We start from the raw sequence: 16,966 nt of genomic DNA on the forward strand, positions 1-16,966 counted from the left end.
AAAGTTCTGCAGCCACTGTTCGTCATCCCAGACATGCATCACTATGTGGTCCCACCACTCAGTGCTTGTTTCCTGAGCCCAAAGTGGCATTCCACTGTGGTCAGCACCTCCGTGAATGCCACAAGCAATCTCGTGTCGTAGCTATTACGCGTAGTGAGATCAACGTCACACTCCTCTTGACTTTGTAGTTTAAGGAATAACTCCACTGCCACTCGTGACGTGTTGGTCAGTGCGAGCAGCATACTGGTCAACAGCTCGGGATCCATTCCTGCAGCCTGAAAAATCGTTGAAAGATGGCGCCAAATGCGGAGAGAAGCACAGGGATTGCTGGAGTGCAAAGCAATGCATCACGGGGCATTGGGACAGGACCCAGGATGCCCCACGACCGCCCCCACCTTCCCACAAGTCTTAGCAACAAATGAGAAAGAGGTGCTCTATGGGATAGCTGCCCAGAGTGCACTGCTCCAAATAGCGCCGCAAGTGTGAACACACTTGTGCAGACAGCTGTCAGAGTGAAAGCACAGCACCGGTTTTCCTTCGGCGCTCTCTGAGTGGCGCTGTAACTTTGCCAGTGTAGACGTGCCCCCAGTCTCAGTACCCCTGAGCTGTGGTAAAGTTGAAATCCAAATTTGGATCTGGAATTTCTACAGTGCTCATTTCAAATCTCACCCATTTCTGAAGCACACAGAATGAGAGTTCTTTTAAAGGAAATAAGTAAAATTTCCTTCCTTCCTGATGGCTTTGCTGTTGCTTTCCAGAATCAACCCTTCTAGTGTTGGAGAGCACATGGCCTTCTTCACTTCTCATAAATTATTAAAAACATTGAGGTAATGTCCTTAACTCTAATCCAGTTAATTTTTAAATAGGCTACCTTTTTATCATCTCCATTTTCTGCCAATAAAAATAAAGAGCCGGTTCTGAGGTCACTTTCAGAACTTGAAAAAATAATAATGCATAGAGGAATAGGAAATGGTCTTGTTTCTGCAAGAAGAGTAAAGGGTAACTGTTGAATATAAAAAGGAAAAACCCCAGCACCCTTAAGGGATCTCTTGGTTGCCTCTCATTGTAGGCAATCTGCTTGTGTGAATAAGGGAATAAGATTTAGCCCTAAAATCTGTATGTTTAGGTTAATGTCAGATTTTGATTAGGAGCAATATTTAGTAGCTTGCTGTATAGGTAAATACCATTAGTTTCAATAGGACCTTTTGTGGAGTAAAGTGCTATTTAGCATGAATAAGGGTATCTAAATCTGGGCTATACTTGAGACAGCAACCATTCATAAAAATCAATTACAGTCTCTGGTCCTAATCCATTGATGCATTTGGGCAGCTTTTTGCTGGTCAGCCTGTTCAAAGCTTCTGTGGAGCCAGCTTAATTAGCCATGTATGGATTTCCCAGCAAAGAGAGAGATCAGCTGGTGTCAAGCCACCATAGCAACTCTTAATCACCACCACCACTGGTGGCCGCTATTCAGAGAGCATGGCCAGTGGGAAGGGATCATGCCTAGAACATCTCTGATTGTCAGGGTGGCCTCTTGAGGCCCTTGGCAGACATCACAATTTAGAGCAGCCACTTGGCCTTCAGCTCTCTGGAAAATAGACTGGCACATGGCCAATGTCAGGATTAGGGGGGGCCATACAACCTCCTTTGTGCCCTCTCCTCCTCAGCCATAAGTTAAGATCTGTCTCTTGGCTTGGCATTATTATGCATTGTTTTCAAGTTTAAAAAAATAATTTGGAAGATGTAATATGTTGTTTTTGGAGCTGTTGCTATGATGTATTTGTGTACCGTGTGTAATGAAATGAAGTTAGTTTTGCATTATTTGAACACAAAAAGCTACTGAACCTGGAATGACTATTGTTTTTAAAACAGGGTGTGGCTTTGTGTGACAAATTTCAAATAGGAATTGTACATTGCTGAATTTTAAATATAACTATTGAAAATGGAAGCCTATAGCAGGAACATGGACCCAACTTTTACAATTATATAATAGAATAATTATGATAATGTGGCCTTTCATCCAAAGACCTTGCAGCAATTTGCAAACAGTAATTAATGAAGCCTAGAACATTCTCTAAGGAAGTTAAGTATGACTATAATAGCTTTAAAGATTGACATGTTTATCAATCTGTTGTATTTAAATTTCATGTTAAGGCGTGGTGCTACTCTGAAAAATTATTTTAAAATGGTCTCTACCCAGCAGATCTGCTCCCTATGTGTATTCCAAGTTATAAATGTTTTTTGTTTTTTGTTTTTACTGATCCTCCAATTTGTTCTCCATGGGCACTGAAATATGTGTTAGCTACTTAAGCTAAACAATCTGTTCTACCTTGTATTTAGCTGTGACATTCCAAGTAAGTTTCTGAGACCTGAAGAAGAGCTCTGTGTAGATTCAAAAGCTTCTCTCTCTTTCAACAACAGAAGTTAGTCCTATAAAAAATATTACCTCACCTATCTTGCCTCTGTAATATCCTGGGACTGACGTGGCTACAAAAACACTGTATACAACAGCCCTGTGAGGTAGTTTTATGTCCTTCCTTATTCATTTCACTACACATTTCACAAACCCAGCTATATTTGGTATGGTCCCATATCATATCCACTGTACCCAGGAGACTTGGGCTTTATTCCTGGATCTGCCAGATTTAAAATGGTAAAGACAAAATAAAATAGGGCACTCTTCGTGTGAAATAATTGTTCACAGAGAGACTTGCACCAAAATAACTAAGGGTGTGAGAATTTATTTTGTTTCAGTAACAATTTGTGTGTAGACAAGCCCCACGTCTCTTGTATCTTGTAACCTTCCATGGATTGCAACAGGTGTTGTGTAGCAATGAAAAACTGAGATTAGAGATAATCTGGCATGACATTTATAGGTTAAATTATGCCTTTCTAGTTTATCTAAGTAAGAGGAAGTAAATCTCCTATCTCACCCTATTGGGTCTGGTGTGGAGCACAGCCCCAGCTCTGTGGAGACTCTACACCCATTTCAGGTTATGTCCAGGTACTGGACCATAAAAGCTTTTTTTGGTTGAGGATTGAATATAGCAAGTGAAACTTGTCCCACTATAATTTTAAATCTCTGCTTTTACCTGATCCATATTAGTGTGGGTGTTGGGGAGGGGACATTTTTGTGGCAGGTTTTGTTTTAAGTTGGTAGTTTGAAACCTGCTCAGAAGCTTCAAATATTACTAGTAGTCCTGTTGGAGATGGATTAGTGGGCAGACTGCTAAGAGCAAAACAAATGATGTTTATGTGATTTATGTAATAAAGAATTTCAATTTGACTACAGATTGTATGAATTAGAGACACTATACAGTAAATGATATCAATCCAATCAACCTTTCAATCCATTTATCAAAGTGCAAGAACCTCCTGTTTCAAGAGAAACAACAAATATATACACCCAAATTTACCTAAGTGAAAATAGCATTCAGGCTGAGATACAAACCATCATGACCAAGCGTGCTTCAGAACATATGCAATACATTTCTGCCACACTTCAAATGGTGTAAGATCCCCCCCCACACCCACACTAGTTTGCCTACCCTGCTGTTTGTAAAACTTAATACACTTTCACTGGCAATAGCATAACAATTTTCATTAAATAGAATCTGTGGAATTTGTTTGTATATTTATAAATTAATGTGCAAAAAGGTATCTACCTTGTTAATGACAGATCAAATGGCTAACACATCATGGATGCAAAAGTCAGGAAACATCTGCACAAGGCTAACATTATTCCATGAAGCTATGGCAAACAATGATAGCTTTAGTATGGAAAACTTTGCATCTATGGTTTATATAAAAATGGCAATCAGGATAGCTTCTAATTATTCAAGTTCAAAGTACAGGTATCACTTAAACTAGTGCCCAAACACTTTTTATTCTAACAAATAAGATATATTTTGATTCAGTTGTTTGATTCACTTGTTGAGTTGCTTGCATTGCTATCATTTATATAATCTTTTCCTTAGCGTTTTCACTCTCATTTTGACAGTTTTGCCTTTTCTGCGTATTCTGTCATCTTCATTGGCCCATCATGATGTAGAAACATAGGAATTTCCATCCTGTATCTGATGAACATCTCTGGTGGTGGTCAGTACTAGCTGTGCCAGAGAAACCTGGAAAAAATCCACAGTGGACAGTTATGGAATAAACTGCCCATAGGGAAGGGTTTCTTCCTAACTTCAGGAATTAGTGGTTTGTTTATGTCCTGAAGTGAGAGGCTAAAGGCTTTTCTAAGCCACCCTTATTTTACTCATCCTGACATCATAATGTATTTGTTGGGTTTTTTTTTTAAATGTCTGGGTTTTAGGTGTGCAAAAAGCTGAAATGTTGCAAGTTTGCCATTCCTTTCCAGAAACCATATAGCTGCATCACCTGATCCAATTCTCTCCTTGCTTCAGGGGATGGTGTAGGGCAGGGGTGGCCAACCTGTGGCTCCACAGCAGGAATGGGCGGAAGGGGGTGTGTGTGTCCTGGGCCCTGGGCCCTGGCTGCATGCTGTGAAACTGCTCATCGCAGCAGGTGGGAGGGAGGGGGGAGGTGCTGATTGGCGGGGCTGCCCACAGTGGGAGGCGCTGTGGGCAAGGAAGGGGGGAGATGATGGGGGGGCTGCTGATGTATCCCTATGGCTCTTTGGCAATGTACGTTGGTAAATCCTGGCTCCTTCTCAGGCTCAGGTTGGCCACTCCTGGTGTAAGGGGTCTCAGCTTGCAGTCTGACTTACCTAGACTGTGAATCACAGATTCAAATCCCAGCAAGGCTGACTCAGACCTTCATCCATAAAATGTTAATACAGAGTTGTATAGACAGGGTTCTCTGAAGGTAACTTAAAAATTTAGGTCCTGCCTGTGCTGTATGAACATTAAAGATTCCATGGTATTCTTTTCATAGACATTTAACTTAGTGTCCTTTGCAAAAATGTCATCTTTGCACAATTGTTGTGATGTCCCGCATACTGATGGGTTTATCACCATGCACCCCCAATGATGACTGCATTTTAGATGTGTTGGATGTATACAATTTGTAAAGTTCTTTGGGAAGAAAGATTCTATGGATTATAAATCAGTCATAAACCACATATCCTAGGGCCCAAATCTGGAAACCCTTAATTGCCTGAGTAAGGGTTAGCAGGATCAAGCCCTAATCCAAAGGATGATTCAGGAGAAAGCAATGCATGTATTTTTAAAATCGGGATAAATTGTTTTGATTGCTGTTTTAGGTGAGTGATTAGCATTTTATATACTTAGATTTATATACTAGTTCTCATTTACAGGGGGGGAAAAAGGCAAAATAGTTGAGATTTTCTTTATGGTCCTTTGTATAATTTATTGAAAATCACAGCATCAAATCAGGTATAAATCAAAGTATGATTGGCTAGATAGTGTATTAGAAACAATCCTTTAATATATATATTGTAGCTTTTTACCCCAACAGTTACAAAGCACCTTACCAATTTTACACTCTCAATAGCTGCAGCAATTTCTGAGATGCACCATAGCATCGGCTTAATGGTGCACAACATTACCCAACAGTTTAGGACAGGAAATGAAGAAAATATTGCTGTATTCTGTTGGTTGACAACATATGGTTGGATTGTTCAGTTGTAACCAAAAATGTGCATTCTAGATGTTTTAGGAAATGTGATACTGCCATCGTTTGACATCATATTTCCAGCAACCCTAGTGGGCGTACAATACATATACAAAACAGGCCTGTGTGTCAGGATAGCTGGGCTCTACTCTTCATTCACCTGCTGAGCTTGGGAAAGTCATATAACCTCCTTAAGTGGGAAAGGAAGGAAATCCAAACTTGAGAAGCCTTCCTCAGGCACATCTGCAAATTGCATCTTGCATCTATTGGTTTTTGAATCACGACCAGGTCTATACTAGAAAAGGTTTGCCATTATAGGTACAAGAGTATAGCTAATGTAAGCATAACTCAAACTAGCAAAAATGTGCTTTTGTTGATATAGCTTGTGCCACTTTTCATGCAAAATAAGCTATACCAATACAAGGGGTGGAGGGATCACTCAGTGGTTTGAGCATGGGCTTGCTAAACCAGGGTTGTGAGTTCAATCATTGAGGGGGCCATCTAGGGATCTGGGGCAAAATAATCTGTCAGGGATGGTACTTGGTCCTGCTGTGAAGGCAGGGGACTGGACTCAATGACCTTTCAAGGTCCCTTCCAGTTCTACATTTCTATGATTCTAAGCAGTTTTAAGCTGGTATGTCTGTTTCTATAGTAGGACTTTTGCTGGTATAGAAATGGTGCAATAAGAAAATCATACCCTAATTGACATAACTATAGCAGCAAATGCTTTGAGGACCTTGTATACCCCAGTGAAATGTACTATAATAGCTATGTCAGTCAAATTTAGGCCTTGTCCACACCATAAACGCCAACCAAAGGAGTTTTTCTGCCAGCATAAGACCACCACCATCCTGAACAACATTACCTATGCCACAAGAGGCACTTTTCTGTCAACGTAGTTGCATCCATGGGGTGGTAGGGAAGGGAGGAGGTTGTCCTTTGCTAGCTTAGTTATGTCTCCTAGAGAGTGTTTTTACATGGCTGTTATAATACAAAATAAACCACATCAGGGTGGGCAATAGTAGAACATTTGGGGCACACCTTGGGTGTATTGTTAGGCACAAAGCCAAAGGTTTAATGTCTCTGAGTACCTGTGAAATGTGCAAATAGCTCAGTAATGCACACCCTATCAGTGTATGCTTAAAAGCTACAAAGACAAGCTAGAGCATCAAAAGTACCTCATGAATCTTCACTGGGAAAATGAGTGAGATTCTGCAAGGCCTAGAGGTTTAGTTTACAGTAAGTCTGAGGAAAAAGTTCTGAAGGCAACTAGGCTACTGGATGTAAATTAAATGGAGCAAAATGTATTCTGACAAACCCAACTAGTTCTTACTGTAGGATATAAATGACTGATGAATAGAGATAAGGACAGATGCAGAAGAATATCAGCACTATAGCTGAAATGTTACTACTTATGCATGTATCAGACTGAGGTGGGTCTATAATAAAATTTTAGAGAAAGTTCAGATCTAACTTGTCGTCATAAAGCCAACCTCTTTATAAACTGTTTAAAATAGATTCTGTGTAGCTACAGGACAAAGTGCAGAAGAAATAGCTAGAAACAGATAATTTGTGTCATTATGGATCTCAGCTTCTCACTGCCATCCATTTCTATCGGTTTAGTTCCTATATTGGCACCTGTCATCAGAGCATCTCAGCTCTAAATTCACTATTAAACTGCCATTAAAAATGGCTTCATCTAAGAAATTTTTGCTCTGAGAGCTGAATTACAGTTTTTGAACAGTCTTGAGAATTTTTTTAAAGTAGTAATCTGTCTCCATTAGAACCAAAATGCTGTTAGAGGAAACAATTTAGAAATCAGTTTTTAAAAAACTGTTTCCTAGCATTATAGGAACTTCTTTGAATTGCAACCTTGAATGAAATATAGAATGTCAAAGGAAGTTTCAGAATCCATTTTAATATAAAATATCGGTTGCATGAAATAAATGCAAAGACACAAACTTTAACTTGCCACCTTTATACCAAACCATGCTAGGTAGAATGGTTCAGGCCCCCTGTTCATAATATGACATCCATATTGGGGGCTCAGATTACATCCTAGTTTCCCCCCTTCCTCCCCACATAAATAAAGCATGGGTTCAGATTGGGCAATTTTTAAAAAATAGGTCAACTAAATTACAACTGTCAAGGCAACCAGTTAACACAGTTTTCTTCACCTCTGTTAAAGAATGGTTTAACCCCCATCTTGAAGAATGGATGAGACCTTAACTGTGACCTCAGATCATGTTCCAGCTGGAGCTGGAGACTTCAATAGTCCCCTCATTACAATAAGGAATTAACTCTGTTGGATTAATTAACTCTGCAGGGTCCCCAAATACACTTGTGGTTGTAGTGCAGATGGACTCCATCTCCAAGGGGCCGGGGAGGCTCTCTTCCTAATATCTGCCCCAGGAGACTACAACAGTTAAAGAGAAGAGGGGAGAGTTGGGGTCTCTTGTGAGAAGCCTTACCAGGAAGATGGAGAGCTGGTGCCACGTCACTCCTTTAGGGGGAATTAAGAGATTTCCTCTAAAGAGTTGGGGGACCCTTAGGAAGCCAGGGCTCTTCTTCCCCTAGCAGGGCTTGGCACTCTCCATCCTCCCGCAAGTTGTGGGGATCCCATGGGGAACAGCCCTTCCCGGGGGATCCCGCAGGGCCGGGCTCTTCTCCCCACAGGGACACAGGAGACGAGGGTTCTTCCCCCCGCCCCCAGGGCAGGGCAGGGGTCCTCCCACAGGTCAAAGCTCGCTTTACCCGCCCGGGTGTGTCTCACGGAGCTGGGAAGCGGGGGTGGGAGATCGAGTTTCCTCTTCAGGATACCAAATATGGTAACGATGGGAAAACGGCACCGCTTGGCGTTGTTACTGGGACGTTGGCCCGACGCTGCAATCGGGGCTGGTACAGCAGACCGGGGGAGTCTGTGCCCTTCTGCGGCTCCCTTAGGGGATCGGCGGGCCGATCTCTCTTTACAGCCGACCAGGCGGCACCTTTGCTCCGCCTAATAAGGCCACTTGTGCCTTCAAGTGTTGCAACCTGAACCAGCCCCGCCGCCGGGGACTCTGAGTGACGAAAGCCCCGCAGATCTCACCCCCGAGAGCCTTTTCTCGCATAGCTGAGACTCCACGACGGCTTTGGGGAGGCTGGAGCTCGGAAGGGAGGAGAAGGGGGCGGGACTCGGGCTGCCCTAGGCACACTGCTCATGAATAATGCCGCTCCCCAACTTTTTGCCCCGCCTTATTCTCAGGGTTGAGAATTTTTCGCAAAGTTTGTTTGGGACAGACCGGGATTGGGAGCAGCAGCGGCGCAGCCCCCGCAGCGCAAAGCGCCTTGTGCGTCAGGCTTAGGCAGCCTGGATTGTGAGGATGTGAGGACAGAATCACCCCCCACCTTCAAATTCGCCTTTGCAACGCGGTGCCAGCGCAGAAGAAGCAAAGTCCTGATCCTGCCCGCCTCTGTGCAGCTGGGGGAGGAGGAGGCGGAGAGCGAGCGAGCGACTCCGTCCCGGATCCGGACACGGGTGGCAGATAGAACGTTCCCTGGGTCCCCACGTTCGGATTCGGAACGTCCCAGACTCCCCCTCCCCCGCGTGCCTTGCTCCCCGTTGGAATCCGGACAGCAGCCAGCTCTCGCCTGGTGACAGCCGCGAGAACTCTTCCTTCGCCCTCTAAAGGAGCCCCCCCCCCCCCCCCCAGGGAATTGCAGCAAGTAGCCAAAGTTTCAGAGAAAGTTGCATAACTTTGCGTGGGGACTGACTCGGATGCACTCGATCGTGCGAGATACAGATTCGTGTTTGAGGGGACTGGCTCGGACCCTTTGCTTGGTCTGTTGCTGAGTGTCCGGTCGCCGGGCACTCGAGGGAGGGGTGCAGTGACGTTTTGTGGGGGGCTGCTTTGAAGTGCCTTTATCTGCTGCTGATCGCCCAGGCCCTTGTAGGATACAGGCACTACCTGCACCCCTCATTCGCTGATTGCCCATCCCCTAGTTTGTGGGGGTGCTGCCTGGGACACCTTCCCCCCATTCGCTGCTGACTGCCCACCCCTTGACGGGATACAGACACGTTTTCAGGGGAGATCTGCCCTGGATCCCTGATCCGCTGCTGATTCTTTGCCTCCCGTTGGGAAGTTTGTTGCATTGAGCTGGTGTTGCGGTGCAGAAGATGAACCCTGCTCCCGTCCCTCCGCCTCCGGGGCAGCAAGTGATCCATGTCACCCAGGACCTGGACACGGAGCTCGAGGCGCTCTTCAACACGGTAATGAACCCCAAGCCCAGCTCCTGGAGGAAGAAGATCCTGCCCGAGTCTTTCTTCAAGGAGCCCGATTCGGGCTCGCACTCCCGCCAGTCCAGCACTGACTCGGGCAGCCACCCGCCCCGGCTGAGCGCCGCTGGTGCCCAGCATGTCCGCTCACACTCCTCGCCCGCCTCCCTGCTAGGCGCCGGGGCCGGGGCCACCCCCAGCCCGGCTCAGCAGCACGCTCACCTTCGCCAGCAGTCCTACGACGTGACCGACGAGCTGCCGCTGCCGCCCGGCTGGGAGATGGCCCTCACTCACACGGGCCAGAGATACTTCCTCAAGTAAGTGGGGCCCAGGGTGCCTGGAGATCCAGGCGGGGCGAGGGGGGCTGGGGGCAGGTGTAAGGGCAGGGCTGAAAGAGACCTTGGGCCCGCTGTGTGTTTGGGGTGGTGGGTTTAAAGGGGCCTTGCACCGGCTGTGTGTGGGGGGTGGTGGTGGTGGTGGTTAAAGGGGCTTGGCCTGGCTGTGTGAGTGGAGGGGTGTAAAAGGGACCTTAAGCTGGCCGTGTAAGGGGATGTGTGAAAGGGACCATGAGCTGGCTGGGGAGGGACGGATAGATGGATGTAAAAGGGACTTCGGCCAGGTGTGGGGGGCAAATGAGGGCTTTTACCAAGTTCCTTATATAAAACATTGATGATGGGGGCAAAGAAGATTCTTGCACTGGGGCACCGTGTGGGGATAAAGGGGCCCTAGGGTTACTGACTGTTGAAAATGAAGTTAGTCATTGCCATGTTCCTCTAGGATGACATAGAAGCTGGTTGGGGGGTAGTTATGGGGACTATAAGGTGGTTGCCAGGTTTTGATGATGAAGGGGGGAGGGTTAATTGGCTGGTTGCCATATTTCTCACATGTTGATGCTGAAGTGGAGATAGCAAAGGCTATGGTATGGGATGGTTGCCAATGGTCTTATGTATGTTGTTGAAACTCAGAAATTGGTGTGGGTGCCATGGAGAAGTTCATGAAATTCTCACAAGTCACATACACATAGAGACCATAGAAATCACAGAGAGACATTCTACGGATCACTCCATTTTAAGGAATTTCATTCAGGAGGACCTGGGCACACCCATTTACAAGTGAGTCTATAAGGAATGATGGAGTCTGACTGAAGGCTGAGCCCATACGGATAGGAGATAATACGCCATTTGTGAAGTTTCTGTATCCTGTAGTTTTTTGTTTGTTTTATCTCCTTGATTTGCAAATTATCTTGACTGTTAGTACTGAAAAAGAGAAATTTACTTAGATTACTATAGTCAGTTCACTCCACCATAATACAATTGTCATGGTTTGTCACATGATTTTTTCATGATCAATTTATGAAAGGACTCTTGGAGATAAACAGGATGAGAATACTTAATAAATAGCAAGAGAAAAATATAGGTATGATTGTTTTCATGGTCTCAGGTGAGTATATGCTGTGTTGCAGGCATTAAAATGTGACCTAAATGGTATCACAGGTTAAATATTGCAGTATATTAACACTTATTTCAGTGAAATATAAGGTTATCTTTTCCCATTGTTTCCACAGTAATTAGTATTAATGCACATTCATTCAAGTAAACTAGGTTAAATAACTGAGATAGAAATTCACAAAAATGAGGGTCTTCAGATTAAGCTGCTTTAGTGTCCTTAGTTCAATCCTTTATTGCCATGGAGTCTCAACAACATGATCCTTAATTAGACAGTTCTGTGACACTGTACAAAAATAATAAAGATACCTTGCTTTTTGATAACATTTTCCATCAGTATATTGCTAAGTGCTTTACAAAGGAGGTAAGCCTCATTATCCCCATTTCACAGATGGGGAAACTGAGACACAGAGAGGTGAAGTCACTTGCCTAAGGTCAGCAGGCCAGTAGGGGAATCAGGATTAGTACCCATGTCTCCTGAGGCCTAGTCCAGTGCTCTATCTACTAGGCTGTGCTACTATGCTTTTCTGTACTGCTTTCTGTCTGAGAATTCAAAAGCACTTTACATCCTCTAATTAAGCCCTACAACAATCCTGTCAAGTAGGGAATTGTTATCCCCAATTTACAGAAATGAGAAACAGGCATAGTGCAGTTTTGTGACTTGCCTAAGGTGAATATCTGTGGTAGATATAGGAACATAACCTAGGCCTCCTGGCGTTAGTTACAAGGCCATCCTTCATATCTTGGGTGGCTTTTGAAAATGGAATGTAATTCTGCAGTGCAACCGGTGTAAATTATATTTTTAGCTTCCATATCTTTAGTGACATTGGATGCTTCTTTATACTAGTGACATCTATTTTTTTTAAGACGTATGTATGGCAACATCATCCAGTATCGTTTTGGTTAATAATTTTGGCCAAAAGAGTATTATATTTTATTTCTGACATCGACATCAAACTGGTGCATAGCAGTGAAGCAGGCCTGATAATCACTGTATTTATTTTGGTAAATTTCTTTTAATAGATTTATTCCTGTACTCCAGAGTTCATTGTAAACAAAGTGGTAGAATATTCAGTTTGTAAACAGTCAGTAACAGAAAACCTTGTTAGTGTAACAAATATATAAGAATAGTGTGGGAGTTCAACTGTTCAGGCTGCAGGAGATCTATATTCATTTAGCACAACTTCCCATCAAGGGAAATAGGAAGCTCCTTGAGCTTGAACCTAGCCATGACATAATATATGCCATCTGCATCAACAATGTATGAGAGGGCTAGAAGTAAAGCTAGTGAAGATTGTATTCTGAAGAAAATCAGTGACATGGTTTTATTATGATTTCATCACTTGACCACTTTGCAACCTGAGGATGATTCCGAAACCCAAAACCCAAACCATTTATGCACTTCCCCTGTGGAACTTGAGGTCCCGCCTTTGGTTGTACTCCAGGTTACTGTGAAACATGAAAATACACCTTCCCTATTCTGCCATTTTATGTTAGTCTACATTGGTGATAACATTCTGATGGCTCAAATAAGCATGCTTCTAAGGTCTGAGCCTGTGAGTTATTGAGTGCTCTGAGTTACCACCTAAGGCAATGGGAGACTTTGTCACTGGGTATCTTTCAGGATTAGTCCCCAAGAGAGCAATGACAAAGCTATAGAAAGAAAGAAAAGACTAAAAAGAGACTGATAACAGCACTGTAAACAGTCACCCTTAAATACAGGTTTTTCTGTTAATACCTGTTAGGACTCAGCCAACAGGTATTTTCAGGGTTTGGCTGATGGTGGCATTAAACATGATGAGTTACTATACTTTTGTCAGCAATCTGGCTTTTGGTTAAGATCAAAGTGATCTCCTGTGCTCTCACCTTCACCCATGCTGTGCGCATAATGCTGGCCCAGCTGCAAAACCAGTATTTACAATTTCCCATCATTCTTCTATTTTTGCCCGGGAAAGGGAAATGCACATGGGAGCACACAAGTCCATTTGCTGCAGATGATTGTCCATTTCTTAAGTTGCACTTCTTTTCTTTAGTATTCTACATTCCATTTGGTAAATAAGTATCAAAAGATATGATCAAGTGTAAAAAGGCATGTGTCATTTATGTGGCCTAGTTATCCTGGAGCAGTACTTACTTATCATTACTCATTTCGTTCATCTGATCTTAAAATTGTCAGCTATACCTCCAAGCCCATGCCACACAGTTGTGACACACAGAACTATTCATATTCAGCCAAGAAAACTCCACAAAGTTAGATGCATTCCTGCTATATAGGCCAAAAGAATATGGCCCTCTGATCTCCTGCACATGTAAGCCTGAATAAAAGTATCTTCTATATTTTCTCCCATAACAATAATAAAAAAAATCAGGACAGGTTTTGCGGAATTTTGTTTTATTATGTTACTTTGTGCTTTATTTGTTGTACTTTTAAAAATGGACATGTCTTGGTTCACAACTTACTATTCTTTCCTTTAATTAAGGTTGACATTGTGTGTGTGAATCGCTGTCTAACCTGGAATCTTTTGTGTGTGTGTTGTGGACTTTTTGTTTGTTTGTTAGGGTTTTATTTGTCCAACAGAATTTGTTAATCATTAAATTGCTGGGATTTTTTATTATAATTAAAAATGTGTGGAATGAAAGTTTTGTTATACGGCAAAGCAGTATTATTTTTTTGAGGATAACACCTAGCTACCTAATAATCAATTTTTAAACTCAGATATTACCACTGAGTATAATATATTTGAGAGAAAATATTTGTTGGAGAAATCCTGATTTAAAATAGGTTTCAGAGTAACAGCCGTGTTAGTCTGTATCCGCAAAAAGAAGAACAGGAGTACTTGTGGCACCTTAGAGACTAATAAATTTGTTAGTCTCTAAGGTGTCACAAGTACTCCTGTTCTTGATTTAAAATAGTGTTAAATGATGTTTCTTAAGAGCCAAGTGAAAAATAATCTGTAATGTCAGAAACAAGTAATAAGATTGGTCAGTCAGATTAATTTATTTTAAAAACAGTTTTGGTCAGACCACATATATAAGGTTAACTTTGTGTATTCTTAGAGGCTATCTTTTCAAAAGTTTACATTGTCATCCTGTCTTCAACATTTATTTGTGCAGAGTCATTGGCATAAATCAGTTGTGAGGGAGAGGAGCAGAAGGAAGTTCAAACAGCAAAAATAAAGTTGTCCTACTCTTATCAAAGCACATTATATTTTTGTATTTGTTAAGATTTTTAAAGTAAATTCAGCATGTCTATCTATCTATCTATCTATCTATCTTTTCAAGATGATTAAATGAAAGTAATGGTGTAAATGTTAATGAACAATACGTTTTGGTTAGCTTTGCTGACCAAGAACTAGCTATAACTTGTAGAGATCACAGTCTTGCATGTTAATTCCTGTAGGGGAGTTCTGGCTATGACTGGAAGAAACATAAGTAGCCCCAGGACCGCTCCACCCTGTAATTAAATACCAAACCACTGAAGTGGGGGGATGGAAAGCAGACTAATAAACACATTCACTCATGCAGTAATGTTATCTAAAACATTTTTGCTGTGTGTGCATGTGTGGAAAAACCTTAAATTTGATTTTTCTTCTAATAAAGAGGATTTCTGGAAAGATAGGCATGCCTATGCATGGTCCTTTTTTTGGTATATGACAGTATCAATTTCATATTATTCAACATGCAGAAATGTGTCTGTAGTAATAAGGATTCTTCAACTAATACTTATTACCACTTATGGTGTTATTTTTATAGGAGACATAGCCTAATATTTCAAATGAAGTCTAAGGTTCAAGTGTTTTCTCTTTGTGTGTTAGTGTTTCTGGTTGGATTGTGATTTCATTCCAGAGGATAAACAGGTCTGCATAGAGTACAGTTTTTGTACTGAACAAATTTGTGGAACTGGTTGCAACTTTTATCTTTACCATTGTGTATTTTTAAAAAATGTTATAGTAAATGCTAGCAGTTTAAAGTAAAATTTACTAATAAAAGCGTGCTCAGGGAAAAAGCAGTGTAATTGTTGGTAGTGTTTTGTTTATATGGCATGCCCCAAGTTTTCCTTCTAGTGCCAGTGGGGGACTGGAAGCTTGGTTTCACATCTGGTCCGTTTTATATTATTGAGCATGTGCATGGAGTAGGGAAAGGGAGAGGAGATAGGAAGCAAAAGGAGACAGTATGAATATGCTTTTTCCAGAAAGGACCGACAAGATGTATAGTATTAAAGATAATTATTATACATACATATTTTCCTAATACTACTTTCCTATAGCAAATTCCAAAGTAATTTCTGAAAGTGCCATAGGGATTACTATTTATTATTGTTTGTGCAGACAATGTACTCAGTGCTGTACTGTACTCAAAAATAAAAATATTTGCCCTAATGAATGTAAGATGTTAATTAGTTCCAAACGGGAGAGGAGTTATCTATAAGTCTTACAATCTCTCTATTAAACTGGGTTCCACAACAGGAAAAAAAATAGTGTCCTTGTACTACAGTATTCTGCAGTAGTTGGTCCAAACCACTACGGACCTGTCTCCAGCAGGGAACTACATAAATGTATTTAAACTACTGCCAACCACTGATGTAAAAGCGCAGCAACGCTGTGGCTTACTTTGGTATTAATGTATAGTGTGATGGTGTTAGGCAAGAGGTCATACATCTTCACTATTTTTAATTTTGTGATTTAGAAAGCTACTCACTTTGCAATGTTTCAAAGTAGCAGCCGTGTTAGTCTGTATCCGCAAAAAGAACAGGAGTACTTGTGGCACCTTAGAGACTAACAGATTTATTAGAACATAAGCTTTCGTGGGCCACAGCCCACTTCTTTGGATGCATATAGAATGGAACATATATTGAGGAGATATATATACACACATACAGAGAGCATGAACAGGTGGGAGTTGTCTTACCAACTCTGAGAGGCCAATTAAGTAAGAGAAAAAAAACTTTTGAAGTGATAATCAAGATAGCCCAGTACAGACAGTTTGATAAGAAGTGTGAGAATACTTACAAGGGGATATAGATTCAATGTTTGTAATGGCTCAGCCATTCCCAGTCCTTATTCAATCCTGAGTTGATTGTGTCTAGTTTGCATATCAATTCCAGCTCAGCAGTCTCTCCTTGGAGTCTGTTTTTGAAGTTTTTCTGTTGTAAAATAGCCACCCGCAGGTCTGTCATAGAATGACCAGACAAGTTAAAGTGTTCTCCCACTGGTTTTTGGGTATTATGATTCCTGATGTCAGATTTGTGTCCATTAATTCTTTTACGTAGAGACTGTCCAGTTTGGCCAATGTACATGGCAGAGGGCCATTGCTGGCACATGATGGCATATATCCCATTGGTAGATGTGCAGGTGAACAAGCCCCTGATGGTATGGCTGATGTGATTAGGTCCTATGATGATGTCACTTGAAGGCACTTTGCAATGCCTTTTAGAGTATTTCATTCATCCTTTAGAATCTAGGTGCCTTTTCCCCATCTCTAATGACTGTCCAGGTGGAAGGTAGTGATTCCATGACCGTGCATAGGGGATAATCCTGGTCCCCTTGCCAATATTCCCGCTCAATAAAAAAGGGGTTATAATGTCCAAGGGTATGTGGTATCTATTTCTGAGTCCACAATGGCTGCTGTATACAATCAATGTGTGTATTTAACTACTTTACAAAGTCCT

At 42.1% G+C, this 16,966-nt stretch overlaps 1 protein-coding gene and 1 long non-coding RNA gene across 2 annotated transcripts in view; one reads left to right on the forward strand and one right to left on the reverse strand.

The window, feature by feature from the left end:
- Positions 1–3,245: 3,245 nt before the first annotated feature.
- On the reverse strand, positions 3,246–8,354 carry LOC112060379 (uncharacterized). Its single transcript, XR_002889680.3, has 2 exons — positions 8,070–8,354; positions 3,246–4,124 (listed from the first exon to the last, which is right to left on the reverse strand). It is a non-coding gene; the product is annotated as an uncharacterized LOC112060379 (long non-coding RNA).
- WWTR1 (WW domain containing transcription regulator 1) overlaps positions 8,338–16,966 on the forward strand; it is a 123,277-nt gene continuing 114,648 nt past the window's right edge. The window contains exon 1 of the mRNA XM_005308209.5: positions 8,338–10,170. Coding sequence (XP_005308266.2) covers positions 9,755–10,170 — 416 coding nt within the window. The 5' untranslated portion in view covers positions 8,338–9,754. The remainder of the gene's footprint in view (positions 10,171–16,966) is intronic.

This window comes from Chrysemys picta, chromosome 9 (genome assembly GCF_011386835.1).
Source record: "Chrysemys picta bellii isolate R12L10 chromosome 9, ASM1138683v2, whole genome shotgun sequence".
Lineage (NCBI taxonomy): Eukaryota > Metazoa > Chordata > Testudines > Emydidae > Chrysemys > Chrysemys picta.